The sequence below is a fragment of the Asterias rubens genome, chromosome 15, assembly GCF_902459465.1.
Source record: "Asterias rubens chromosome 15, eAstRub1.3, whole genome shotgun sequence".
Classification (NCBI taxonomy): Eukaryota; Metazoa; Echinodermata; class Asteroidea; order Forcipulatida; family Asteriidae; genus Asterias; species Asterias rubens.
Window position 1 is genome coordinate 4870849 of NC_047076.1, and position 20015 is coordinate 4890863.

Below are 20015 nucleotides of genomic sequence, written 5' to 3' on the forward strand. Positions count from 1 at the left end.
GTTGATCAACAAAAGAAAGGTCTATGGAAATATACCCGGTATGTCTGCTGCCGCCTAGCGTTGGAAAGTCTCCTATAATGTGTGGCTGATGCGGATAAATACCGCAGTCTCAGACTTGAAGTCAAGCCTAGTCGTGGAAGGAAGTTGCGTCGCGGATCACACACTGTAAATTCTAAATCGGGGACTTAATTCTTGCTCGGCCGTAAAGCGACATTTTATGAATTCGGAATTGGGACATTCTTCGAACACGGGGCGGACGTCGGAGAGTCGTGGGTCGTGGGGGTCGAGGGGGTCGAGGGGGTTTTAGAACAACCCCTCTTCACATGTGGCAGATGTGGTGAGAGTGGAGTACCCCAGGCCCAGGGATCGGTGCTGAGGTCCATGCTCTTTCATCATTTACATCAACGATCTCCCAGAAAATGTTTGCAGATGATACAAAAATATACATCTTCTTGCTTGTTGTGGTCAAGCCAGTCCCTTCCCTTCACCCCCCCCCCTTTTATCCCCCTATTCATTGTTTACCCCCTGCTTTTTTATGTATGCTTTCTAACCCCATTCATGTATTTCCACTTCACTGCTTATGCTTCACTTAGTTACCTGTTCATGTTCGTTGTGTTGTCATTTAGCCTTCGAGAAAGACTCTGCTAGGGTCGAAACGTCAGGCCATTAACTATTTGTTGCATTACAAGATTGTGTACAGTTTTTGAGGGGAGAGATGAAGTTGTGTTTATAACACCCCTTGCAAGTATTCTGGCTGCTCATTGGTTTAGAGCGCGTCACATGACTAAATGGTTAATATAATAGTCTGTAACCATTTCGGATTGCACGACACTACATGCAGCATAGTAAAAGTGGCAATCTGTATTCTCGTCGTCTGTGGATGGATTGAAGCACTCAGGTCTGTAACTTAATAATAATAGTACAGTATTTAGAAATGTTTGGGGTTGGGGTGTTATTAAACAAATATTGACTGCTTTTACTCGTGCAATGGTTAACAACTATGACTCCCTCGGTGATCCCCGTAGCGTTCTATTTTCCCTCGGCTTCGCCTCGGGAAAATAGAACGCTCCCGGGGATTACCTCGGGAGTCATAGTTTTAATCACATATAGCACTCGAAGCAGTCAATATTTGTATAATATGTGACCGCGCAACACCAATAACCCTTTTTTAGATATGGCGGACACAATGCTACAATAACAGCATTATAGGGTTTTGGGTAAAATTGTGTGAATACACCCAAACCAACAGTACACTCCTATCAAGTCCCCCCTACATCAAAAAGGCTTATGGTATTTCTTGGAACCAATTCCTTCCTCCTCCATACACAGACATAAAGGCATGTCCTATCACTACGGCGCTGGTGCAAAATTTGGGTATTAGCACACGAGGGTGGTTGGTATTCAATTATGTTTTTCGATTTGGTGGGCGAAAGTGTACACAATTTTTATCAGGTCTCAAAAAGTTGTTTTTTTCTGTATAAATATCCATACGCCATACGACACCATAATCTAAATGCTAAATCTAGAAAAGTTTGGGACCATTGGTAGGCCAATTTCAGGGCTTTCCTCTCGTACAAAACACGTGCGTTGACGATTTTCAAGGCGAGACCAGCCGCCAGGAAGTGGACCCGCTACCCCTCCAAAATTGGGCACTTTTAAAGGCAGTGGACACTATTGGTAATTACTCAAAATAATTATCATCATAAAACCTTTCTTGATTAAGAGTAATGGGGAGAGGTTGATGGTATAAAACATTGTGAGAAACAGCTCCCTCTGAAGTGACGTAGTTTTCGAGAAAGAAGTAATTTTCCACGAATTTGATTTCGAGACCTCAAGTTTAGAACTTGAGGTCTTGAAATCAAGCATCAGAAAGCACACAACTTTATGTGACAAGGGTGTTTTTTCTTTCATTATTATCTTGCAACTTCGAAGACCGATTGAGCTCAAATTTTCACAGGTTTGTTATTTTTTGCATATGTTGAGATACACCAACTGTGAAGACTAGTCTTTGACAATTACCAAAAGTGTCCACTGTCTTTAATGCATGAACATACATTGGCCCCAGAAACACGGCACGGGCGATGAATGGACAACAAATAATATATTAACCCTTTAGTCCCTACACGGATAAAATGGACACAATAGCTTTTCAAGGCTTTTTTCTGGCTCAATGCTCATACTGATTAGGCGGCTGGGCGGTACAGTAGCTAAATGGTTTACAAAAACGGACTTCCAAAAAACTCTTAAATAATCCTGGAACTAAAACTGCTATATAGAGAGACGCAGTTTGTACCTGAGTCATCCTGACATGTCCCTGCATGAAGTTGCGAGATAATAATGGAAGAAAAACCTTGACACACGAGGTTGTGTACTTTCAGATGCTTGATTTCGAGACCTAAAATTCTAAATCTGATGTCTCGAAATCGAATTCGTGGAAAATTACTTTCTTTCTCGAAAACTATAATACGTTCCTCTAGAGGAAGCCGTTTCTCACAGTTTTGTATACGTTTTATACTATCAACCTCTCCCCATTTATTACAAGGCTTTGCTAATAATTATACTTTGAGTAATTACCAATAGTGTCCACTGTATTGTGCAAAGTACAAACTATATCAATACGGTTATGCGTAACACCGTTTCTGTGTGTTTACTGCGAACCAAGCCCTGATGGGTGCCAGCCCTCATATGGGTGCGTTCGTTTAGCTTCCCTGGGTCGACCCCGGTGTGTGGCGGTTTTTTTTTTTTCGAGGACGAACGTGTGCAGATAATTACCGACGTTCGTCCTGGACGGCTGACGCGTGCGGATAGCGTACGGGGGCATTGTGTCGTGCGATTTTACGCACAATGTATATGGGTAGGTTTTTATATAGCGCCGGTCTTTTTTCGGAGTGAATAATTTGACTGCCTTGCTTGAGCAAGGTTAGGGTTTGTGCTCTGCCCACACAGTGTGGAAGTGGGACACCTCATTTTGTGCCGTATTTTTAAAGGCAGTGGGCACTTATTTTTGGCATAAAACCTTACTTGGTAACAAGTAATGGGGAGAGGTTGATGGTATAAAACATTGTGAGAAACAGCTCCCTCTGAAGTGACGTAGTTTTGGAGAAAGGAGTAATTTTCCACGAATTTGATTTCGAGACCTCATGTTTAGAACTTGAGGTCTCGAAATCAAGCATCTGAAAGCACACAGCTTCGTGTGACAAGGGTGTTTTTTTCTTTTATTGTTATCTCGCGACTCCGACGATCGATCAAGCTCAAATTTTCACATAAAGTTTTTTTTATGCATGAGGCCCTATTGCTTTCTCTCGCAGAGCCACGGGGCTGTACTTGGAGGACACAAAACACATTGCCACGCATTGATACCAACTTCTTAAGCTTCACGTAAAATCGTAGTTGCTGAGATGCTGCATAGTTTTTTTGTGATGATGAGTAGAAATAGTGTTTTACTGTGGTTATATGTTTTCCCATTTTGTTTTGCCATCATTGTTTTTGTCATCTGTTCAGTTTTTAACTGCTAGGGTTACCTTTTTTTAGCTGGTTTATTCCATAGTGGGGTTTCAGTGTACAAGAGGGTTCCCACAACACCCTGTGCATTTTTAAGAGTATTTCAGTGGTTTATATAATAATAATGAATAGGGTAGATGGCCTTAGCTTTCGATCCAATCCGGACCTTCTTCAGAGGCATAAAACAAGTACAGTGGTTTATATAATATATATATGTTTTTATTGTCGTCTTCTTTTATAATGTTCCTAAATGTACCCCGTGGGCCCGTGGTGGTGAAATTGTATTTTTTTTTTATCTCTGCAATTTTAATCAATATTTTTACCTTGTAATGCCATATTATTCAGCTTCGTGCTGCAAGTTTTTTTAATAAAAATGAACGAATGAAAAAAATAATGAATGAAAACTATATATTTCTCCACAGAGCTGAGAGACCCAACCAACTTGAAGATGCTTGCTATTTTTGCAGTGACGTTTGTAGTAGCTTTGATAGGGGCAGTGGTTTACTTTTACTCTGATGTAAGTATAAATTAATAAGAAATCAAAACCTCAGCTTAAACAAATTTCAACTCTCATAACACTTGTTACAGTTAATAAAGTGGAATATACTTTGGCGATCACTTTAATTAACCGCAATTACAGTTTTTGGTTAGAAGCCTATACAGCAGCTTTGGACATAGTAAAACGCCTTAAATGAGAAGAAAAATAATTCTCCAAATATCACAATAAATAATCTTAAAACATACAAGAACAAAGAACAAAGGTTGATAGGAGGAGGGCACCAGGAAAAAAAGCAAAGGCTTGTGCAGAGCCTGGACACTTTATAATATAAATGAATTGGTTTTACTTGATAACAATAATGTTGATTGATGAAATAATAGTACAGTGAAATTACAGCAAAAGTAGCACAAAACAATTATGTTCGTTTGTAATTAAAAAATTTCGGACATAATACATTCACTCCTGATTGTTGGCAATATCTACAAAATTCGATTATTAATGAATAAAACTAGAAAATTGTACTCTATAAAATCACTGGACACATTGGTAATTACTGAAAATAACTGGTTAAAATTTTTACCGGTCATAAACAAAGATTTGTACACACACACACGTGACGCGCTCTCCACCAATAGGAATAGCGAAACTGTCTGAGGTATTTATGAATAAATGATAACTGTCATGGCCTAAGTGTCGGTTTACCGTTGCAGATTGGTGTTCTGCGTGTTTGTACATGTGCATGTACACATTACATGGTATACGTATCATGATTGCCGTAAATATGGTACAAAACAGTCTGTCCAGAAGAGAGATAAGTTTGATTAGCCTTTCACTCTGGAGTCGTATAGTCCTTCATTATTATAACTGTAGAAATATCTTATTTAATGTGCATTTGTAGTCCGCCATACTTTTGTTATACTGACGTTTTGTGTATATGAATCTTTATGTGGGTACTTGGGTATTTAAAGAAATATATTTTACTAAAAATACAATTTCTCAATATTTCCATCTTTTTACTATTTTTTATTTTAATTGTCGTAATTCAGCAGATGGCTGTGATGACTTTTCATCAATTAATTATAAACTGGACAATATTTTAGTGTTTGTCCACATTTTTCGTGTGTAAACAAGACAAACTGTTAACCTTGTCTGGTCGTGAGGCATGCAATCGGAAAAGGCTATCTATAGTTAAATTTTGAAGGGGTTTACATAATTGTAAAACCAGTGGTAGCGTGAGAGCACAATCCTCACAAAATGGTCTACCAGACGTATAAACAGATGCCTTTGGCAAAATAGCTGCCGTTCATCAAACCGTGACTACATAGGATGATGGCCTTTTATGTATGAGAAAAACAGATTCATGAATTCTATTTTTAAAAAAAACAAGCCCTGAATAGTTAACGTTCTGCTCAGTTGATTGTGTGCCAACTGGTATGTGTCGGGTTATCAAATAGTCTTGGTCCAAGACGTCACTACACTCTAAAAACTAAAGAGTTGAATCCAACACTTGCAAGAGTTTGGTGAGTGACAACACTTTGAAAGTGTTGAATCCAGCATTTAATATGTTAAATCCAACATTTTAAAGTATTCAGTCAACAATTTAAGTGCCAGTTCAACGTTTAAAAAGCTGATCCAACAATTCCTATGAATTTTGTTGAGAAATGTTGAATTAACACTTAAATTGTTGAATTAACCCTTTCTGCGTTGGATCAGAAATTTAAAACGCTGGATCCAACACTGTCAAAGTTTGGCCACTCACCGAGCTATTGCAAGTGTTGGATTCAACTCTTTGATTTTTAGAGTGTATGTCCTTGTGACGTAACGAACTGTAACGTATAGTAACGTAATAACCCGACAGAGGGCGCGCTTTCTTCTTGAATTAATTTCGGTTTGACGACTGTCTGAAGCCAAGAATGTGGATCGGCTAGAGCACTATGTAATCCACCATATGCACCATAACTAACCATCAGAGATACATAAACTGATAAACATGTAGAAGTTTGAGATCGATCGGCCATCTGGGTCACGAAAAATAAAAAATAGCGAACAAACGACTACACATTAATTAGTATTTTGCATGACATCGATGAATTTATTTTTTTATATTTTTTTTTATGTAGGCCTAATGTTATTTTACTTTTTTTTATTTATTTTAATTCCTCGGACAAACGACAAAACAAGCACAAGCCGTCGAAGGAAGGGCAAAAGTGAAAAAAAAGAAGACAACACCAAAATCATCAAAAAAGATGTGCCCTCCCAGACCTAGCTCATAAAAAGTACACATTTATATACTATAAATAAAACACTCTAAAATTGCAGTAAAAACTCGAACAAAAGATGGCAACTGAAAAGCAATTACACAAACAATTATATATACACAAGAACTACCGGCAATTTTCAATTGTTCTTTTTCTACCGGCATTCATTTCCGACAATTCACATTGCAGCCCTGTAGGCTTCATTTTTTTTAAAGGGCAAGGGCACCAAGGCATTTGCTCCTTGGTAGTTTATGAGGAAATTGTAAATTGAAAATTTCTACTTGAGCATTTCAAGGGCACCAAGGCACGTGGGGCAAGAGGCAATCCGTAACGTATCAGGCCTGCTATTGCTTTTACGTTGGCAATGACCAGCTTTGTTTATATTAGGCACCTTGTCCAAACAATCCCCGGGAGAACACCGTGACAGCCTAACCCAGGGATGTTAGATCTTATCAGTGGCAAAACCGCATAAACAAACACCGGTGTGGCGGTTTCAACTTTCCGCCGTGTTCAGTTTTCCGAACGACCAAATACGGTAACATTACGTAATGCGATGCCTGCGCACAGCAAGCGAAAGTAGTCCATTTTTAGTGCCGTATTGAGTCATCCGTGTGTTACTCTCCAGTAGCAGTCATGGCGGCGTCCACGAGTACAACGAGGCGGCGAACGTGTGGATCGTATGAGAGAATTTGGTGTGTTTAGAGGAGTTGGTCATGGAAGAAAAATATGCCCCCATTTCAAGGGTAATATAGATGGTGCTTTACACGTTGAAATTATAGATGGTGATTTTACACGTTGAAATACAGAGAATGGTCCAGTGACTTAGTCAAATTTTCTTGGGAAATAAGTTCACTCAAAATGGAAATAAAAGGAAATAAAATCAGTTTGTATATGTGACAAAAAAGTCAATACTGTGTAATTACAGATGTGTTATTATGTGTGTATTGTCTCGTCACCCGGAAAACTGAACACGCCGGAAAGCTAAAACCGTTCGAACAACGTGCTGAAATGTCTGGCTACGTCACCCGGAAAAACTGAACACGGCGGAAGACTGAAACCGCTGGACAGTGTGGTCCACCACCGGTGTGGCGGTTTCAACTTTCCGCTGTGTTCAATTTTCCGAATGACCAAATACGGTAGCTTTACGTCATGTGATGCCTGCGCACAGCAAGCGAAAGTAGTCCATTTTTAGTGCCGTATTGAGTCGTCCGTTACCCTCCGGTAGCTGTCATGGCGGCGTCCACGAGTCGAGTACAACTAGCGGCAAACGCGTGGGTCGTATGAGTTGTTTTATCATGCAAGCAGAGTGTGACCTGCCTAAAGTTGTACCCATGAATACATGTAAAGATGGGGCAAGAGATTATGTGACTACACGGAAAAGAATCGTAATATAAACAATTTGGGGTCACTGCTGAGAGAACTACAGTACTCGCCAGGGTACTCGCGGCGGTATCTGACAGGTCACCCGGAAAACTGAACACGCCGGAAAGCTAAAACCGTTCGAACAACGTGCTGATATGTCCGACTACGTCACCCGGAAGACTGAAACCGCCACACCGGGAGAGAGCCAGCCGGGAGAGAAACTAAAATATAACAATTTATCCCGACAACCACGACCGGGACAGACATCCCTGAATATTCATGGGGATAGTTTTGACGTGGAGCCTTACTCACTGACTGATATTTTTGTTATCAATCAGCTGTTCATATTATGTTGGTTGACCAAAAAAAAGGTTACTATATTTTGATGTTGTTTTATATTTATCCACATTTTGATAATGTTTAATGTCCGCTTCCTGTAACGTTTCAAGGACGTTAAATCGTTTAGAAAATTCGGGGATGCAAATGAAATTGTGATACAATATAAAAATAGCATAAAGCCCGGTTCATACTTTCTGCGAATGCGAATGCTAAGCGAAAAATTCGCAGCAGTTGCCCTCTGCTCTCACCCCTTGCGAATAATTGCTGCGAAAGGAGGGTGTGACGTCAAATTCACGTTAAATTCGCTTCGCATTCGCAGTCGCAAGAAGTATGAACCGGGCTTAATGCGTGTATAATTCTGATATCGTTGTAGAAATGTTTTTCGTCACAGCCAATGCTGGTCCAGTAAAAATGGTCATTTAGCTCAACGTTGGTCCTATGTTGTGATGCTATCAGTGAAGTATTTGGCTTGTATGTTTTAACTCTTCATTATCCATTTCTCTTCAGGGTTCAAGAAAGAGAAAGACATCAATTCCTGGTTTGGACCCGACAGATGCAAAGTAACGGTTTTATCAAAGTTGACAATAACAATGTCAAGGGGCACCATACGGGCTTGCTACCTGCACCACTTAAAGCAATTGGACACTTTCAGCACAGAAAAAAAAATCACAGATTTACAAACAACTTAAAGGGTTTAGAGAAGGTAATGGTGAAAGACCTCTCTTGAAATATTATTCCATGAAATGCTTTACTTTTTGAGAAAACATTAAAACAAAATTTATCAATTCTCGATATCGAGAATTACGGATTTCTTTTAAACATGTCGTGACACGGCGAAACGTGCGGAAACAAGAGTGGGTTTTCCCGTTATTTTCTCCTGACTCCGATGACCGATTGAGCCTAAATTGGCACAGGTTTGTTATTTTTTATAGAAGTTGTGATACACGGAGTGTGGACCTTGGACAATACTGTTTACCGAAAGTGTCCAATGGCTTTAATACAGGGCACTGTTTCGGGCCAATTGCCCGTCGTGACGTGACCCTAATTAATTTTGTTGGTATGCAAATGCTATTTTCTTGACTTACAGTTAATTTCAGAAACATAGATTTGACAACGGTACAAACTTCACAATACTCAATCCTGTATTTTACTTTCAACTTGTATACAGGAATGGTAACTTGGCAGAAATGGGTGCCGAGGGTACAGTGCACGAGTTTCTTATGAAGCTGCATAAGACATATGGATCTATTGCATCCTTCTGGTATGGTAAAACGTTCACTGTCAGTATAGCGTCACCAGAGCTCTTCAAGGAACACATGGGGGTATTTGATCGACCTTGTAAGTAAAGTAATTTGCCCTATTTTGCTTCAGACATAGGATGCGGCTCTTGACTTTTAAAGGCACCAAAAACCACTTCGGCTTGGTGCGCCCTCTGTTGTCGCTTGAGGTCATTACATGCAGTGACATGAGCTTTCCATGCCAGGTCAAAGGTGAATATTTACGTATTGGCTCAATATTCACGAGCCTCGAAGTGTGACGTCAGATGCTTAGGCCAATGTGTTTGCTTGCTTGTACGTCGATATTTTTCAAGGAAGTATGGAAACAAAAAAAAGTGTATTTGAATTTGATTGAATTGAACTTTGATTAGCATAAGTATAAGTTCCTACCAATCCATAACTGGGGAGAGAGGATGGAAGTATTTACAAATGTCTTTTGAATTGAGGAAAACATTGTGCAGGCAGTAAGAGTGGCTTGCTGTTTCCATGCTCAAAGCTCCTGATTACCTTAATAAATTGTCCTGATAACTAAAAACACTTTAAAGGTACACGTTACCTTGGATCGGTCGAGTTGGTCTTTGAAAAGTGTTTGTAACCGTTTGTTATAAAATGCATATGGTTCGAAAGATTTTTTTAAAGTAGAATACAATGATCCACACAAATGTGCCTCGAAATTGCGTGGTTTTCCTTTTACTTTGTCGACTAACACGGTCAGGCATTTATTTGACTCCCATAAATGGCCGAGAGTGTTAGTCGACGAGGTAAAAGGAAAACCACGCAATTTCGCATGATACTTGTGTGGATCATTATATTCTACTTTCAAAATATCTTTCTAGTCATAATGTATTTTATAACAAACAGTTACAAACGCTTTTCAAAGACCAACTCGACTGTTCCTTTAAGTTTTGCCTGTATCGATGTAAGCGGGTATTCTCTTTTCACAGGTGAATTGTTTGAAATCTTTCTGCCTCTGTATGGAAAGAGTTCTGTCGAGTTTACTAATAAAGCTGAGGGAAAGAAAAGGCGCATCATGTATGACCCCGCATTCGCACATACTAGCCTTGGAAATTACTACGGAACATTCAATGAGGTAGTTTTTTTATGAACTTCAAGGCATGGACATTATTGGTTATTGCTCAAAATAATTGTTAGCATAAAAACTGACTTGGTGACGAGTAATGGGGAGCTGTTGATAGTATAAACATTGAGAGAAAAAAAAATTGCTGTTGCAAACACCTTACCAACCAAATGGACCGATGATATAAATGCAAAAATAGTTAATGGCCTGACGTTTCGACCCTAGCAGAGTCTTCCTCGAAGGCTAAATGAGAACACAACAAACATGAACAGGGCCCAATTTCATAGAGCTGCTAAGCACACAGATTTGCTTAGCATGAAATTTCTTCCTTGATTAAAACAGGATTACCAATCAAGTTGCAAATTGCTTGTTACTGGTATTCAGCTGTTGTTTGCCTATCCTGAAAATCATATGGAAAATTGGTTGATAATCCTGTTTTTATCAAGGAAGAAATTTCATGCTAAGCAAATTTGTGTGCTTAGCAGCTCTATGAAATCGGGCCCAGGTAACTAAGTGAAACAGAATGTGCTTCACTATGTTTCACTTTAGTTATCCTATCATGTCTGTTGTGTTCTCATTTAGCCTCCGAGAAAGACTCTGCTAGGGTCGAAACGTCAGGCCATTAAATATTTGTTGCAGTTTAAAACATTGTTAGAAACGGCTCCCTCTGAAGTAGGGTAGTTTGATAATAACTAAAAAACTATTGTTAACATAAAAAAAAAACATACAGGGTATAACGAGCAATGTGGAGCTGTTGATAGACAATATTGTAAGAAACGGCTCTCTCTGAGATATTGTAACTCTTTGAGAAAGAGGTAATTTCTCACTCAAATGTTCAAAGACTCGGGCCTGAAGCCACTTTTAGGCATCTGAAAGCACACAAATTAATTGTTGTGCTCTACAAGGGTGTCTTTTCTGTGATTATTCTATTGCACTTTCGATGACCAATTGAGTCCAAACAATGATGCTCAAAAGTATGATTGCTTTAATATCACAATGAATAAGATTCGCTCTTCCCCAGTGATCTATTCCTTTCACATTGCGGATTGAGCGCTTGGGAAATTAACTTGGCATTTGCTTCCATGTGAATACCATGACTACCCACCGCTGTTTATAAGCGAAGCTTGAGGGGGAAGAGGCCATGGTTCTATAGAGTGCCCGAAATATATTACCGTCACGCGTGACGAGCTACTTTTCAGGATCGGGTGCACCCATTATGAACCTTGCCAAATTTAGTTACACTAAACTTCCAAGTATTGTCTCAGATAAAAATGTATTTCTTTAATTAACTTTATTAATCCCAATAAAAGTATGATGTTCTTATTTCTCTAATCCGGAGGTTTTCTTATACAAATCTACAGCTTCACATCTGACCTATAGTATAGTTCAAAATCAGTTTTCGATAAGGGGTTTAAAATATCGATTGAGAAGGCAGGCTCTTGAATCATTTCGTAATGTTGATATTATTTAGTTGGCTCGTGAGTTAGTGCAGAAACTCTCCGCTATTCCGAAGGACGAGCACGTCTCGCTGATGCATCACTGCCACATTGTTGTTATCAAGGCCCTGACTCGTACATCCTTCGGAAACTACTTCGATTCTGAAGAGATTGTTAACACATTTCGTCAAGCCTACAATGATGTAAGTTTTCCTTAAAAAATCTTTTCAAAAAAGTATTCAAAGTAATAATATTAAAGTGTGTGTTGCGGAGCCCCTTTCTGTAGTTTTTGGAAAACCGCTACGACCTCAATTTTAAGCCCCATATTAATCACCCTGTGCCCATTGAACTGGCGCAGATGACTCCAGGGCGTTGGTCTCTCCGCTTAATCCGGTGTCAGATGCAATCGTGTCCGCCATGCAATACTGTCCGCTCCGGACACTTTTGCATATGCAATCGTGTCTGGGCTATGCAAAAACGGTGGACACATGACTGTACATAATGTGTAAGCGAGCGTGCATGCACTGAACCTACGTATAATATGCAGCATGAACATTCACGTATTTTATAATTGCAGCGAATACCCAACGGCCGAATATTTCCCATGTCCTGACATGCACTTTGCTTGTAAAAAATGGCAAACGTGTTCTGTCTACCAAGGGCGTTCAATTTACTGCAAGGACGGTTTTGCACGGGGGTGGACACAACTGCATATGCAAATGTGTCCGGGCGGACACAATTGCATTATGCAGCAGCGGACACGATTGAATATGCAAAACCGTCCGGTGGACATTATTGCATATGCAATAATATGCAATAATGTCCTCCGGATAGTATGCATAGAGGACATAATTGCATGCGACACCAGCATCAGGTCGACCTTGCGTCAACATAGTCAGTGACTGACTTTTCATGATCACACTGCGCCTGAGCTAAGACCATCGGGAATTTTTCAGTCAGCGATTATTTACCACCTGAGCGTAACTGAGATGATTTTAAGACAATCTGAAACAATTGCCGCTCGAAAAAAAAACAGTCGCAAGAGTAGAAAAATTTAAACTTGTCCGACGCGATCCCGCCGGTCGGGAACCAATCGCAGGGAACGAGTTCTCAGTTGTTGTGACCTGAGAATATTTTGTCTGCGCGTTGCCGACGGTTTGTTGCGGGCGCAAGAAAATCGTAGGTCGACCTGAGGCCGGCTTTATGTATTTATTTTCCTACCAAGCTAACCTCTGATTTCACAATGAGTAGAGTAAGCATTGTCGTCTATTAGTTACTGAATCACAATTTATTGATTTGTACAAATAATAATCATGGACGTTTAAACCAATGTTTGTATGAGAGAGACTGGTTGTTGCCCAGCTTGGTGTTTATCCCCCTTGTGGGAGTTTGCTGAGTTTTCTTGATGGGGAAATCATCTACAAAAATAAACAGCTGAACCTGCCAATACTGTTATTCACATTTATGTTTGTTTCTTCTTCCAATTAGTGCTGGTATGATATGGAGAGGAGCCTCACTGAAGGTCTTCATGTGAAAGGAAGCGACCGGGAGAAGAAGTTTAATGAAGGTCAGTTGCCGAACAAAGACACTCGGATGGACCCCACCCCTCTCACCCACCTTGGCCAGCTCATACCACTCCTAAATTAAGAGTAATTGCAATTGTATTGTCTAAGGATAATGGTGTACTAAACGCGGTATTCCCCAATAATTGTATACTTTTAACGGATCAACCTTTTCAGACGACAGTCCTTTCACACGAAGTGCAATATTTTATTTGAAGAAAAAAAATAAGTGCATCTCAAACTTTAGTTGCGATAACGTAACCCTCCTCCCGACGGCCGCCAGGCTCAAACTTGTATTGGTACACGGTCACTTGTGAAGTGTAGTGACCAGTGCTCTCTATTTAACATTTATTAATTATATCGTTGCGGTACCCGCTGCCAAAACAAAGTTCGAACTGCCTCTATCGGGCAATCTCGGTAGTCTAGTTGTAAGACACTGCTCTAGAATTGCAACGGTCTTGGGTTCGAATCACACCCGAGTATTATGCCTGTGATAATTTTTTCACAGGACTCGGGAAAGTACTGAGTATACAGTGCTAACACACACCGGTGTATGGGTAAAAAACAAAAAGAATAATTTCTATTGGGTTATGTTTTGTGTGGCTTAATTACAGCTTTGGAGGTCATGTATGGTATTGTGCGCAACGTTATGAAGGAACGTAAAACAAACCCCACAGCCGGACACCAACGTTTTATCGACGTACTCCTTGAGAATGAACTACCAGAAGATCAGATACTAAGCGACTGTATCAGCTACATGGTGGGTGGCTTCCACACCTCTGGAAATTGTGAGTACTAAACAGTCTGCCAGTTTTCAGGCCGTTACATTAACGGAATGCCAGTAAGAAAAAATTCTTAATTTCTCCGAAGGAAATCCTGCGCTGTACTGTTTATACAAGTTCTTGTGGTTAAGATAATCGGAGTGTGGGTTCGAATCCCGGTCGTGACATGTGTCCATGAGCAAGATGCTTTGCTATATTACTATCTTCACCAAGGGGTACAAATGGGTACATGCGAGGGTAGAGGTTGGTGATGTGTATTAAAAAGCCTTTTTAGCGCCTTTTTAGCGCCTCTAGCTTCAACTGGAAATGGCTATTTCACATGACATGGTCAGGGAAATTTGTTTAAAAAAAGAGTAAAAGGCTCACGATAATTGTTCTTTCCATCAATACCTTCACAAAACTGTCAGATGTGAAATCCTGCATGTACATTTTCTTGTGTCTGATTAGTTGTTTATCTTCATGATTTTCTTGACCGTTAGTGTTGCTTTGGATTTTGTACTTCTTGGCTTCAAACCAGGACTGCCAGGAGAAGTTGCATCAAGAGATCAAGGAGGTTCTTGGTGATGGGGAGGTGGACAAATCAAATGTGAAGGACATGAAGTGAGTCAATTCAATTTTAACGTTTAATTCCGTTAAATGACAACACAGGGACAACTATGAAATGTAGTATTTGTAAAATTACGAACACTCTGTGTTTGGTTTTGGGGAACAGTGTAAACTTCAAAATTAAAACAAGTTTTATTACAATTTTGAGAATAAATAATCATAAATCAAGCTTCAGAGACTGTTGATATCAATATAAAGTAAGGTTAAATTTGGTCATCACTGCAATAGATGTAATAAATTTGGGTTTTACCATATTGATGTGTGATCAGCACAAGTTCTTTTTAATAAAAGTTCTGTACCATCATTCTACAGCAAACATCTTAACCACTATAGACCTCCGAGCAAACACGATGACGTGATGCTCAGTAAGTATACAGTAAGAAGTATATTATACCTAATAGTAAACTTGTGGGTACAACCAGGTGTAAAATATCTTATGAAGTGTTGGCATCATAAAGCCATTGGACACTTTCTGAACAGAACAAAAATTAAAAGTCCACAAATTTACAAATAACTTACAGGGTTTACAGAAGGTAATGGTGAAAGACTTCCCTTGAAATATTATTCCATGAAATGCTTTACTTTTTGAGAAAACATTAAAACAATTATCAATTCTCGATATCGAGAATAACGGATTTATTTTAAACACATGTCATGACACGGCGAAACGTGGGGAAACAAGGGTGGGTTTTCCCGTTATTTTCTTCCGACTCCGATGACCGATTGAGCCTAAATTTGTACAGGTTTGTTATTTTATATTTGTGATACACGAAGTGTGAGCCTTTGGACAATACTGTTTACCGATGTTGTGCGATTGCTTTAAAAAGAGCCGATGCTCTACTTGTCTTCAGGAAAACGCAGTGCTTAGCACTAATCGCTTTTGAGGGTAAACAAATTATGCTCATCCAGTACGGTAAAGAAGAAACTACATTATAGTAGACTTTGTGGGTTACAACCATTTGTAAACTCTCTTTTTGGGGAGTGTTGGTACTGAAAACAGCTGGTGTGGTCTCAACATTTAAAAACAGCACTCTGCTTGTCTTCAGGGAAAATACAGTGCTTGTCACTCGTCGGTTTCGACGGTAAAAGCCAAATTAGTTTTCAAGGTAGTCACTGTACATAAGCATTGCACCTTGATGATTCAAACAACAAACGAAATGAAGCAAAGATTGAAACCGTAACAGCAGATATGAGTTTTTCAACATAGAATGTTGAAAACTTCGCACCATACGTTAATAAAAAAAAAAAATCATGGTTGATGCTTTTGTTGTATTCGTTTTTTAGTAACAATAATAATTATTCACTATTTATAATATTTACAAACGATTGGTTTCACCACGGGCCTCATAAGTTAAAACTCTTGATTTAAATTATTCTGATTTCGTTTAGATACCTTCGTCAGGTGATCAATGAGGGACTACGTGTGTCTGTTCTGGCCCCCTATACTGCTCGCTTTCAGGATAATGATAGTAAGCTAGGGGGTCATGTCATCCCAGGAGGGGTGAGTACGTATACATGTATAAACCTAAGACACTGCCTCAACTCCTTCTATTCTATATACTGGGCTGTCTTATTTATTAACTAATTTCAGGCCCAAATGGTGCCTTAAGTCGACAGTGCACTATACCATACGTTCATACATCACTGTCACACACACCCATCCTGTCCGCCATTTTGAGAACAAACAATATGTACAAAACAAAATTAACTTCTCATATTAATTGGTGTGGACAAAGTGATGCATGCTTGTAATTGTGGAGGTGCACTCTACGTCTCGCCACGGATCAATTCCCCAAACTATTTTGTTATTTTTGTTAAACTGCTCAGTCATTTTGTGAATGTTCTTTCTAGACTCCTGTGTGGCACGCTCTTGGGGTAGCGCTGAAAGATGAAGATCTCTGGCCTGAGCCCGAAAAGTAGGTGAAACTTTGCATGTCTGAATTCATTGGTGTATCAGTTGCACTGGGCTTGCAGCTTTAACAAATAATTGTTTGCTGGCATCTCAATGGAAAAGTACATAAATTCATTATACCCTCTAGCTTTCAATGTACATACCACCAGAATCTAGATTTCACCAATTGAAATGTTCGTGTTAGGTAAAAAGTAAAAAACGTAGGCAAACTGGACATTTGTGAGTCAGAGAACTCACTATTCTACCCTAGGGAACAGCTACAGCTCACGGTTCCTTTGGAGGGCCAATGACTTACTGTGCTACCTTCGCAGAGGGCCCAGAACTCACTGTACAACTTTTGCCATATGTACCTAAAGAACTCACTGTACCACTTTTGCCAAAGTGCCTAAAGAACTCACTGTACAACTTTTGCCATAGTACCTAAAGAACTCACTGTACTACTTTTGCCAAAGTGCCTAAAGAACTCACTGTACAACTTTTGCCATAGTACCTAAAGAACTCACTGTACAACTTTTGCCATAGTGCCTAAAGAACTCACTGTACAACTTTTGCCATAGTGCCTAAAGAACTCACTGTACAACTATTGCCATCGTGCCTAAAGAACTCACTGTACAACTTTTGCCATAGTGCCCAAGGAACTCACTGTACTACTTTTGCCATAGTGCCCAAGGAACTCACTGTACAACTTTTGCCATCGTGCCCAAAGAACTAACTGTACAACTTTTGCCATTGTGCCTAAAGAACTCACTGTACTACTTTTGCCATCGTGCCTAAAGAACTCACTGTACAACTTTTGCCATAGTGCCTAAAGAACTCACTGTACAACTTTTGCCATTGTGCCCAAGGAACTCACTGTACTACTTTTGTCATAGTGCCTAAAGAACTCACTGTACAACTATTGCCTTAGTGCCTAAAGAACTCACTGTACAACTTTTGCCATAGTGCCCAAGGAACTCACTGTACAACTTTTGCCATCGTGCCCAAAGAACTAACTGTACAACATTTGCCATAGTGCCTAAAGAACTCACTGTACTACGTTTGCCATCGTGCCTAAAGAACTCACTGTACAACTTTTGCCATGGTGCCTAAAGAACTCACTGTACTACTTTTGTCATAGTGCCCAAGGAACTCACTGTACTACTTTTGCCATCGTGCCTAAAGAACTCACTGTACAACTTTTGCCATGGTGCCTAAAGAACTCACTGTACTACTTTTGTCATAGTGCCTAAAGAATTCACTGTACAACTTTTGCCATAGTGCCTAAAGAACTCACTGTACTACTATTGCCATCGTGCCTAAAGAACTCACTGTACAGCTTTTGCCATGGTGCCTAAAGAACTCACTGTACTACTTTTGTCATAGTGCCCTAACTCACTGCTACTTTTGTCTTAGTAGTGCCTTTAGAACTCACTGTTCTACTTTGACAGACCAGAGGTTCCAGAACTCACTTTTTTAAAAGGGAACAGAACCCATATCCTTGCATGGTTTCATAAACCATTTTCATATTTTTTTGCTTCCACAGATTTGATCCCGAGCGATTCAGCGTGGCCAACTTCACCCCACGCCACAAAATGGCTTTCCAAGTATTTGGCTTTGCGGGGAAACGTGTTTGTCCCGGGAAGTTCTTCGCCTACGCCAAGATGGCTGTATTTGTCGCCCTCTTGTGCCGGGATTTGAAGTTCAATCTTGTGGAGGGGCAAAACATTGAGCAATTCTACGGCATGGTGACCTCCCCTAAGAGCGAAATTTGGTTCCATCTCGAGAAAAGAGGCTAGGCTCGGTCCAGGGGTTCGGGTAACTCAAGCGGACAAAATATCCGCATTGACATTCAAATCTGATAATAATTATTAGCATAAAACCTTACTTGGTGACGAGTAATAGGGAGAGGTTGATAGTATAACACATTGTTAGAAACGGCTCCCTCTGAAGTGCCATAGTTTTCGAGAAAGAAGTAATTTTCCACGAATTCGATTTCGAGACCTCAGATTTAGAATTTGAGGTCTCGAAATCAACCATCTAAATGCACACAACTTTGTGTGACAATGGTGTTTTTTCTTTCATTATTATCTCGCAACTTCTGCGACCAATTGAGCTCAAATGTTCACAAGTTTGTTGTTTTATGCACATGTTGAGATACACCAAGTGAAAAGACTGGTCTTTGACAATTACCAATAGTGTCCACTGTCTTTAAACTTGCTGTTTATCTATATTTTAAAAGTTTCTCTGTATTAGCGCCATGCAGCATCGTTTTCGATGGATATGGCGCTATATAATGATTTACTATTATGATTATTATTATTGAACTGTATTAATAACCTACAGGTCATTGACAGAAAATAACCACAAAAATTATCCCACCCACTGTAAATATTTTGGTTTTCATCAGTTTCTCGAAATTATTGTAACTGTTTCATGAGACGTTCCCCCAATTTAAACTCACCCAGAACGGGCATTAAACAGTATGGCTGCACCATGGAAACAACATGAAACTTGTGAGTTGGCAGTGCTTGTCATAATTATTCAAGATGTAATTCAAGATGTCATAATTATTCAAGATTGCAACACAAGTTTTGTGATAAGCAACAACTTATTTGTTGTGTCCTTGTTTCTCTCAGGTAATGTAATTTGTATGAATATTAGGGTATGCCTACATAACGGCAAAGTATCCTCAAGGTGCACTTTTGGTTTTGGAATCATTCGCTGGTTTTAATCCTATCATTGTAGTTATAGCCTATACAATGAAACTAACATCATGTAACAAATAAATTATGACAACCTGGTTATACCAAGCGTAATAATAATAATAATAATAATACAAGTCTCCTGACGATGACTAGAGCAAGCTAGTTGAGACCAATTCAGAACTGACTCCGCGGCAGTACAGTTAATTGCGATCCTATAAGCTAATTAGTAGTTTAGTAGTCTATTTTCTATACCATCCGCCCTGGTAATATGTTAAAAAGCAGGACAGTTCTTTTCAGAACTGAGAAGTCTCCCGAACTAAACCTCCGATTATCTACTCCGCGGGAGTAGAATAAAGCTAGACAGTTCTCTAAGAACAAACTCTACCTGGCAAGTAGATACACACATGGTGTTACCGCAAACCAAATATTAATTGATACCTCACCATGCAATGCCTCAAATCCTATACAAGTCAAATGTAAAATGAATTTATTTGACTAATAAAACGGTTGCAATAATACACTACATGTAAACCTAGCTTGCGGATGTGTGATGAGAGGCAAGTCTCGGATGTAGGTGAGGTCAGAAAAGCACGTCAAAATCAGGAAATAATAATCTATTAATTATTATTATAAAACTTGAAACTTTTTAGAGGGGATCGGAAAAGCTTGGTCAAGGGCATGGTCCATGTGGGTATTGGGTGTTCAAACCACAGGGCTGG

At 39.6% G+C, this 20015-nt stretch overlaps 1 protein-coding gene across 1 annotated transcript; it reads left to right on the top strand.

Annotated features, from left to right (window-relative positions):
• Positions 1-303: 303 nt before the first annotated feature.
• LOC117300222 (cytochrome P450 20A1-like) lies at positions 304-18522 on the top strand (the record flags this gene model as incomplete). The annotated part of the gene is made up of 12 exons (XM_033783950.1): positions 304-337; positions 3924-4018; positions 8467-8519; positions 9128-9297; positions 10181-10326; positions 11786-11953; positions 13239-13317; positions 13927-14100; positions 14574-14694; positions 16090-16201; positions 16552-16616; positions 18135-18522. Coding segments are annotated over 12 exons (1470 nt in total), but the record flags the coding sequence as incomplete, so codon positions are not given.
• Positions 18523-20015: the final 1493 nt, after the last annotated feature.